The 10,000-nt window shown below is 38.3% G+C and overlaps 2 protein-coding genes across 2 annotated transcripts in view; one reads left to right on the forward strand and one right to left on the reverse strand.

The window, feature by feature from the left end:
- Positions 1-3,888: 3,888 nt before the first annotated feature.
- Positions 3,889-4,620, forward strand: LOC135218985 (protein GVQW3-like). Its single transcript, XM_064255423.1, has 2 exons — positions 3,889-4,075; positions 4,172-4,620. Exons 1-2 carry the CDS (start codon positions 3,889-3,891, stop codon positions 4,618-4,620), a joined length of 636 nt encoding a protein of 211 aa, XP_064111493.1.
- Positions 4,621-4,710: 90 nt separating this feature from the next.
- Positions 4,711-10,000, reverse strand: part of LOC135218986 (low-density lipoprotein receptor-related protein 2-like) — a 116,255-nt gene continuing 110,965 nt past the window's right edge. The window contains exons 11-14 of the mRNA XM_064255424.1: positions 7,619-7,735; positions 6,324-6,440; positions 5,065-5,181; positions 4,711-4,727 (exon numbers count right to left, since the gene is read on the reverse strand). Of these exons, the coding sequence (XP_064111494.1) occupies positions 4,711-4,727; positions 5,065-5,181; positions 6,324-6,440; positions 7,619-7,735 (368 nt within the window). The remainder of the gene's footprint in view (positions 4,728-5,064; positions 5,182-6,323; positions 6,441-7,618; positions 7,736-10,000) is intronic.

Genomic DNA, 10,000 nt, shown 5'->3' on the forward strand with positions numbered 1-10,000 from the left:
TCGACATGACTCACAACAGTAAAAAGGCCTGGAGCATCATCAAAAAGCATAACTCAGAAGACCAGCACCCAGCAAGAATAGCAGCAGTCACCCCTAATGAAGTAGCCCACCAACTCCTAATCAATGGAAAGATCAACAACCAAAACAGGGAGGGGGGATATCTACAGAAAATGAAGCAAGACATGCAATGCATCTTGTCACAGAGTGATGATATATTTGAACCGTTTACCATGAACGAAATACACATCAGCCATGAAATACATGAAGTCAGGGAAAGCTGCTGGTCTAGACGGAATTGTGGTCGAGATGATTCTGCATTTCGGAGACAAGGCTAGGACTTGGCTTCTTGCTCTTTTCAATAAATGTGCATTAACATACTGAATCCCAGGGATATGGAGAAGAGCAAGAGTTGTGGCCCCTCTCAAGCCTGGTAAAGATCCAAGCTCACCTATAGGTACCGACCAATAGCCTTACTTTGCATTACCTACAAACTATGAATGCATGATAATGTCCCGCCAAGCCCCCACCATCAAAATACAGACTAACACCAGATCAAGCAGGCTTTCGACCAGGACGATCATGTTGCAGTCAGGTCTTAAACCTAACACAATTTATAGAGGATGGATTCAAGAACAAACAAATTACAGGTGCTGTGTTTGTCGATCTCACAGCTGCCTATGACACAGTCAACCACAGAGCTCTTCTCTTCAAAGTAGCCCAAATGACCCAAAACCTCACCATTGTGCGCATCATTGGATCACTCTTAGAAGACAGATCTTTCTATGAGGATATGGATGGCAGGAAAAGTAGGTGGAGGAAGCAGACAAATGGCCTCCCTCAGGGCTCTGTACTAGCCCCATTATTGCTCAACATCTACACAAATGACCTACCACAACTCCAGGACATCTGGAGGTTTATATATGCTGATGATCTCTGTTTGCAACACAGTCACGTTCCTTTAAAACCATTGAAGAAAGACTGACGAGGGCATTATCATCTCTCTCAGACTATTATAAAAAATGGCACCCCAAAGCAAACCCCATGAAAACTCAGGTATGCTCATTCCATCTAAACAACCATCAGGCATACAGAAAACTGAAAATAAAATGGGATAACGATGAACTGGAAAACCATCCACATCCAGTCTATCTTGGCGTCACTCTTGATAGAACACTGACTTTCAAGGAGCATGTCAACAAGGTCAAGAAAACAGTGGCCACCAGAAATAACCTCCAAAGCAAACTTGCCTTCACCAAGTGGGGAGCAGATGCAAAAGCTTTAAAGCAAACGGCCCTAGCGCTATGTTACTCCACTGCAGAATATTGTGCTCCTGTGTGGGAAAGATCTCAGAAAAGATCAAGTCACTCCAAAAGAGTGGATATCAAGCTAAATAAAGCCTGCCAATTAATCACTGGCACACTGAGTGCAACACCCCTACCAGCTTTGTATAGACTAGCCAGCATCGTACACCTAACATCCGTCGAGATGTCATGGCTACTAAGGAAAAGACCAAACAAGCAAATGATCTCAGGCACCCATTCTACAACCATCATCAGACAAGAAGGCATCTGAAATCATGTAAGAGCTTGATGACGGTGAAAGAACTAGAGACCCCAGACCTATCAAAATACAGACTACAGAAATAGAGAGAACGACAATCAGACTACTAATAATGCCCTCCCTGACCCTAGTGAAGACCTGCCATGTGGATTCTCCCTCACCAGGAGGAAATGGGTCATAGAGGAAGAACAAAAGTTGGTAGGACAGGGGATAACCTCCAGAGATGGGGTTACAAAAATGGTGCTGAATGCCCCTGTGGGGGAACCAATCCAAAATATGAATCACATCTTGTGTAGTTGCCCACTAGGGCCCACTTGTTCGGACATGGATCTAAGAACAGCAAACGACGCAGCACTCCAATGGGTAGAACAATGGTGCAATAACATATGATGATGATTGGATTAGGATGTTCATAGCAAATCAGCTGTTTCTGGCTGTATGCGTTTACACAAGTATAACATTACTAACAATACTTTAGGCATTTCTTTTACTTTTTTAAACTTAACTAGAAGATGGGATAGATAAAGAAATGGAGGAAAAAGGGTTAGCCTAACTAAAAAAAATGGCATACATAAAGAGGACGAAAAGAGGTTAGCTTGTTGTTATTTGGTCTTGTAAATTTAACTCTCATGATACGTGAGATACATGATAAAATCATTTTTTATGGGTAAAAATTTGGGGGTCACATGATATGCGAGATCGCGTGTTACACGAGTATATATGGTATTTAAAAAAATTTCCTATTATGCCCTGATCCGCTAGCTGAATGAGTGATGCTGTGTTAGGTGGTAAGTAAACAACCTGAACATCCAGATGGAAATCATCTAAGTGTGGTGGGTGACCAAAGGCATTGTCCAAAATTATGATATTCTTTAATGGAATGTTATTCTCTTTGCAATTCAGCTTAACTTCGGGGATAAAGTGATGGAAAAGCCAGTCCTCAAATACAGCAAGTCACCCAGGCTTTCTTAATGGGCATCCAGATTATGGATAGCAAACTTTTTGTGATATTTTTCAGTGTGTGTAGGTTTGCTGCTTTATACACAAGGAGAACTTTCAGTACTGTTAGCCTATCCTTTGCCGCCTTAAATCCTAGCACTGTCTCCTCTTCATGGTTGATGTACATTCCGTCTGGCATTTTTTTCCTGAAAAGACCTGCCTCGTCTATATAAAAAATTTGCTGATGGGTATAACTTCCCTTATCTATGATTTCCTTGAGTGAGTATACTATTGGGAAATACATTGGATGCTGCTTTGTTGGCACTTGCTGCCTCACACCACTTATGGACACGTCATGCAAGTTGGCCAGTTTTTTGAAGCTATGAAACCAACCATGACTTGCAGTAAATGTTTCATCTTTAGCAATTTCACCAGCCTTAGCATCGATAAGGCTTTTACCTTTTTCTGAATCAGCATGAGGCTTAGCAGTATAGACCTTTGTCTCTGGTGTTTCATCCAGATACACAGAAGTTTTTCCATTTCTTCTACCACCCTCCCCCTTCAATCTCTTGACTCTCCAAAATTTTGTCTTTGTTCTTCAAAACTGTGCTGATGGTTGAGTGATTCATCTTATAATGGCGTTCTACGTCAACCATTTTTGCACCACTTTCTAACTTCTTTATTGTAGCGTCTTTAGTATCCAATGAGATGGCTTACTGCTGTTTACCACTACCACTTTCTCTCATGGGAGATGAAATCTTAGCACTTGCATAGGTACAAAGAAACTGGGATGCATAGTGGAGTCAGCCACAGTGCTGTCCAGAGTGGATATCGTCAGAAACTGTAACTAAGTCAAGGCAGGCCATCACAACAAACTATGTAATTTTGGGTTACGGCCCAGAATGCTCTGAAAAAACTGAATTTATGAGCACGGTTGTTGGTGTCTTTGAAAGGTCATAAACTGAAAGTTTGTAAGCAGAGGAGTGTCTGTAGTACTTAGCAATTGTCTTAAGGTTTTGCCAGTTGTTCAGCCAGATTCAGACACCGTTTCATTGTTTTGATGTTTTACCCTGTTCAAACTTACTGATTCATGTTCAAGAAGATTCAAGACAAGATGTGAAGATTATTGTTACACTTCTTACCATGGTTATGTTAATCATATCTATATACCACACATAGTATACGCGGTCCATTCAAAAAGTATCCGACCTTGGTTCATAAAAGGACAAATAATTCACCAATCAGCAAATTAGTTTTGTGGGAGTTGACAGCACTCTTACTGCGCATGCGTGTAAATTTTAAAAGCTCTAGTGTGTAGCAGTACCCGCCTGTGAGGGCTAGAGTGCAGACGTCCAGCACAAGCTCGTCGGATTATCGTCCTTACACAACATGTCGGAGCGCATTGAGCAGCGCTACTGCATTAAGTTCTGCTACAAGCTTGGTGATACACAAGTGCAAACTGTCCAGAAGATTCAGCAAGTCTTTGGCGATGAAGCCATGGGAATAACACAGATAAAGGAGTGGTATAATCGCTTCAAGCAAGGACAAACCTCAGTTGAGAGCAAGCCACGGTCAGGCAGGCCATCCACCAGTAGAAACGAAGAATTCGTTGAAAATGTTCGTTGAATAGTGGAGGACGACCGTCATATAACCATCAACAAAATTACTGAAGAAGTAGGAATAAGCACAGGATCAGTTCATACGATTTTAACGGAAGATTTGGCCATACGACGAGTGTTTGCTAAATTCGTTCCCAAGTTGCTGGTGGAACAGCAGAAACAACTCTGCCTGGAAATTGCACAAGACCTGCTTGACTGTGCTAACAGTGACTCTGACTTCATGAAGACTATCATCACTGGTGATGAGACATGGGTGTATGGATATAACCCGAAAACTAAATTTCAGTCATCACAATGGAAGCATCAGACATCACCAAGACCCAAAAAAGCACGACAGGTTCGCAGCAATGTCAAGGTAATGTTGACATGTTTTTTTGACTCCAATGGTATTGTGCATCGTGAATACGCACCAGCAGGACAAACAATTAATAAGGAGGATTATCGGCAGCGCGAAACTGGCAACTGCTCCATGACAATGCACCTGCTCATTCTGCCCACTTGATCCAAGCTTATCTGGCCAAAAACAACACTCCACTTGTTCGGCATCCTCCCTACTCTCCAGACATGGCACCTTGTGACTTTTGGCTGTTCCCTAAACTGAAAACAACCCTGAAAGGGAAGCGTTTTGAGTCGAGAGAGGAAATTATGAGAAAAACGACAGCAGAGCTTTACAGCATCCCAATGTCAACATTCCAGAGATGTTACCAGCAGTGGCAGCACCGGTGGGAAAAGTGTGTGCACTCCCAAGGGAGTGCACACACTTTTTTTTCTTTATGGACCAAGGTCGGATACTTTTTGAATGGACCTCATATATAAAATGGATGAAGCCAAAGTAAGTACAGTCTGATTTATGTACTTATAATGCACAACACCTTTCAAACTACACGTAGTTCTATAAAAATACAAGATTCTGATAAAAAGCATCAGCATAACAAAACATGCATACCTGTTGAACATCCTTCTTCATCAGAGTTATCAGGGCAATGGGCTACACCATCACAGCGATTGACCTCCGGTATGCAAGAACTATCAAGACATCGCCATGAACATGGTCCACAATTACCTAATTAAGAAACCAATACAAATTTGATAGTGTTTTCTACATAATTAAAGCATGTTATTTTAAAGGGTAAGGTAGGAATCAAGACCACTATTTTAATTTAATCTGATATACAGGAAAAACTCATTCTCCTGTTCCTTAATGGCAACATGACTAAACTGTGGGCAAGTATGGTGGCTCTAACTGCTCAATGAATAAAATTATGCACTGAATCTTCTGTCACTGCTAAAATACTACCAATACACTAAGTAATGATACACATATTATACTGAGAAATCTAAAAACTGCTGATCATTTCTCTGAAGATAAATGCTTAAGATTTAATTACTCTGGTCTTCAATGAATTTTTTCACTGAATACATACAATAATACTAATAGAAAACTTCAGTTTTGAGCAGAATTAGAACAGCAACTCAGTACTCAATTACGAAAGGGCCGAATGACATCTAGAAGACAGCAGAATGAGAAGTAAAATTTAAATCGACCTAGAAATGAGTGGAATAAGAAGCTACAGGAGTCTTAATCTCATCCATCCTATGACAAATTCCTAGGTAAAAGCATCCTGATCCTAACCTCTTCTTTTATAATGAACAATGAAATGGGATGCCATTTTGATTTCAATACATTTGGTGATCCTGACCGCAGCAAGTAGGGGTTACATAAACATTGGGTATCCAATTAGTTAGAAATAAATTTACAACAGTACATAGCAGATAATTCAAATGGAAACTTTATCTAAAATTATTGCACTATATATAAATGAATTTGAACTCTTTTAAGTCTAAGAAACCATCCATTTTCAGATACATGCGATAAGTGCCTCATGAACAAAGCAATTATTGATTAGTACTTAGTAACTGTCCTTAGGTTTGCTGATTGTTCAGCCGCTATAGGACAGTTTTATTGTTTTGAACTCTTACTTCTTACCACTGTGCACTGACCAAGCTTACTGATTCATTTTCAAGAACATTCAAAGAAAGGTATGAAGACTCCATTGTTACACGTATTACCTTGGTCATGTCAGTCATATTCATATACCACAATACAGTCTGATTTATATACTTATAACGCACAACACTATTCACACTAGTCTGTAAAAATGCAAGATTCTGATAAAGAGCATCAACATAATACAATATGCATACCTGGTGAACATCCTTCTTCATCAGAGTTATCGGGACAATGGGGTACGCCATCACAGCGACTGACCTTTGGTATGCAAGAACCATCACGACATCGCCATGAATGCGGTTCACAATTACCTAAATAAGAAAGCAATACAAATCTGATGGTGATTTCTACATAATTGAAGGCTGTTATTATTTTCAAGGGTAAGGTAAGAATCAAGACCACTATTTGAATTTAATCTGATATACAGGTAAAACTTTTCCACCTGTTCCTTAGTGGCAAGATGACCGAACTGTGGGCGAGTATGTGGCTTTAACAGCTTGCAATGAGTAAAACTGTTCACTGAATCTTCCTTCACTGCCAAAGTCTTCCCCTATTGAAATTGATACACTGAGTAATGTTATGATGTTTATGAATATTTGTAATATTTACCAATGAAATTGGTACACTAAGTAATGTCATACTTGTTACACTGAGCAATCTAAAAACTGCTATCATTTCTCTGAAGATAAATGCTTAAACTCTTATTACTCTTGTTTCAGGTGAATTTTCTCACCTGCTGAATACGTACGATATTACCCATAGAAAACTTTAGTTTTGAGAAGAACAAGAACAGCAAATTCAGTATTTAAGAGAGCAAGGCCAGAATGAAATCTAGGAGAAGGAAAATTTAAAACGGCATAGAAATTAATTGAACTAGCAGCTACAGACTTAGGGACAATGTTAATCTTATCCATCCTAAGGCTAATTCCCTGTACTTTATGACCCTGACCATATCATGTAGGGCTTCCATAAACATTGGGTATTTAATTAGTTAGAACTAAATTTACAGCAGCAGATAGCTGATAATTCACTTCGATAACTTCCTCTAAATTGATTTGCACTATATGTAATTGAATTTTAACTCTTTAAATTGTAGAAACCATCCATTTCTAGAAGTATGAGATAGTTGTTTCATAAAGATCACAATCATTGATTAGTACCTAGTGTGTAATTGTCTTTAGGTTGTGCCAATTATTCATACAGATTGGGGTACCATTTCATTGTTTTGATCTTTGACTCCATATCATTATGCATTGTTCAAGATTACTGATTCATGTTCAAGAAAATTCGAGACAAGGTATAGACTCCATTGTTACACGTATTACCTTGGTTATGTTAGTCATATCTATATACCCCACACATAAAATGACTGAAGCCAAAGTAATGACAGTCTGTTTATGTTCTTATAACACAAAACACTATTCACACTTGTTCTATAAAAATGCAAGAATTCTGATAAAAAAGCATCAATATAATATAATATGCTTACCAGCTGAACATCCTTCTTCATCAGAGTTATCAGGGCACTGGCCTATTCCATCACAGCGATTGACCTCCGGTATGCAAGAACTATCACGACATTGCCATGAATATGGTCCACAATTATCTAAATATAAACCAATACAAATTTGATGGTGTTTTCCTCATAATTACAGGATGTTATTATTTTAGAGTTAGATAAGAATCAAGACCACTATTTGAATTTAATCTGATATACAGGTAGAACTTTTCCTCCTCTTCTTTATGGCAAGATGACTAAACTGTGGAGGAGTAAGGTGGTTTTAACTGCTTGCAAAGAATAAAACTGTTCACTGAATCTTCTGCCATTGCCAAATTATTGCTATGCAGAAATGGATACACTGAGTAATGTTATGTACACATGAACATTTGTAATAGTTTACACTGAAACTGGTGCTCTATGTAATATTGTAAGTTATACTGAGAAATCTTAAAACTGCTAATCATTTCACTATCTGTCATTACTCATCTTCTGATGAATCTTCTCACTTGCTGAATACGTACATTATATTACCTGAAAACTTTAGTTTTCAGCAGAACTAGAACAGGAACTCAGTATTTAAGAGAGAAAGACCAATGACATCTATGAGACAGCAGAGCTGAGAAGGAAAATTTAAAACGACCTAGAAATTAGTCAAACCAGCAGCTGCCGACTTGGAGAGTCTTAATCTCATCCATCCCATGACTAATTCCTAGGAGAAAGCATCCCAATCCAAACCTCTTAATTCATAATGAACATTGAAAAGGACCACTCATTCTGACCCTGGCCAAAGCAAGTACGTAAGGGTTAAATAAACATTAGGTATTTAATTAGTTAGAACTAAATTTAAAGCTGTCGATAGAAAATAATTCACATAAATAACTTTATTTAAAATTATTTGCACTACATGTAAATGAATTTGAATTCTTAAAGTCTTAGAAACTATTATTTTCAGATATATGAGATAGGTGTCTCATGAAGAATACAATTATTGATATTACTGATTAGTACAGGCAGTCGCCAGTTATCAGAGGGAGGGGGGGGGGGTTCTGTTGTTGGCGGGGTGCTAATAAGGGAAAACCGCCATTAACCAAAACTCAGTGATTTGTGGTACTTATGGTGCCGATAACCGGTTAATGATACCAATAACCTGTTATTGGCGCCTCTGTTAGTTATGTTATGGTGCAATAAATCACCAATTTTATGGTGCTAGATAAGCAACATTAACCGAGTCCGCTTATAACTGGAACTGTCTCAACTTAATAATTGTCTTTAGATTTTGCTGACTGTTCAGCCAGATTAGGAAGGCATTTCATTGATTTGAACTTTTGACTCCTTATCATTGTGTACTGTTCATGCTTACTGATTCATGTCCAAGAAGATTAGAAACAAGGTATGAAGACTCCATTGCTACATGTCTTACCACGGTTATGTCAGTTATATCTATACACCCACACATAAAATGACTGAAGCCAAAGTAATGAGTCTGATTTATGTTCATATAACACACAACACAATTCACACTAGTTCTACAAAAATTCAATGGTATTCTAATATAAAGCATGAACATAATACAATATGCACCTGTTGAATATCCTTCCTCATCAGTTATCAGGGCAATGGCCTAAGCCACCACAGCGATTGACCTCTGGTATACAAGAACTATCACGACATCGCCAAGAATATTGTCCACAATTATCTAAATAAGTAACCAATACAAATTTGATAGTGTTTTCTACATAAATTAGGGCTATTATTATTTTAAAGGGTAAGGTGAGAACTAAGACCACAATTTGAATTTAATCTGACATACAGGAAAAACATTTCCTCCTGTTCCTTTGTGGCAAGATGACTAATCTGTGAGTGAGAATGGTGGACTTAACTGCTCACAATGAACAAAACTGTTCACTGAATCTTCCCTCATTGCCAAAGTAATGCCATATCGAAACAGATACACAGAGTAATGTTATGCACTTCAGAATATTTGCAATAGTTTACCTATGAAATTGATACACTAAGTAATGCTATACATGTTATAAGAAACAATCTAAAAACTGCCAATTTCTCTGAAAATAATTGTTTAAGCAGTCATTATTCTTGACTTTGGATGAATCTTCTCACTTGCTGATTGCATATAATATCATCTATGGAAAACTTTAGTTTTGATAATAAAACGGCAATTCAGTACTCAATCAAGAAAAGCAAAAATTACATCTTAAAGGCACAGCAGATCTGGGAAGGAAAATTTAAAACGACCTAGAAATGAGTTGAACCAGTAGCTACACTTTTTGGGACAGTCTCAATTTCATCCATCCTATGACTAATTCTTGGAAAAAACCATCCTGATCCCCATGCACAGAAAATTGCCACTGG

Source organism: Macrobrachium nipponense, chromosome 1 (assembly GCF_015104395.2).
Source record: "Macrobrachium nipponense isolate FS-2020 chromosome 1, ASM1510439v2, whole genome shotgun sequence".
NCBI classification, from domain to species: domain Eukaryota; kingdom Metazoa; phylum Arthropoda; class Malacostraca; order Decapoda; family Palaemonidae; genus Macrobrachium; species Macrobrachium nipponense.

What these genes read in the sequence shown, in the direction of transcription:
- LOC135218985 (XM_064255423.1), top strand. Translation starts at nt 3,889, where the DNA reads ATGTCGGAGCGCATTGAGCAGCGCTACTGCATTAAGTTCTGCTACAAG. An exon ending in TGAGAGCAAGCCACGGTCAG is followed by an intron (nt 4,076 to 4,171) that starts GCAGGCCATCCA and finishes AAATTACTGAAG; the next exon opens with AAGTAGGAATAAGCACAGGA.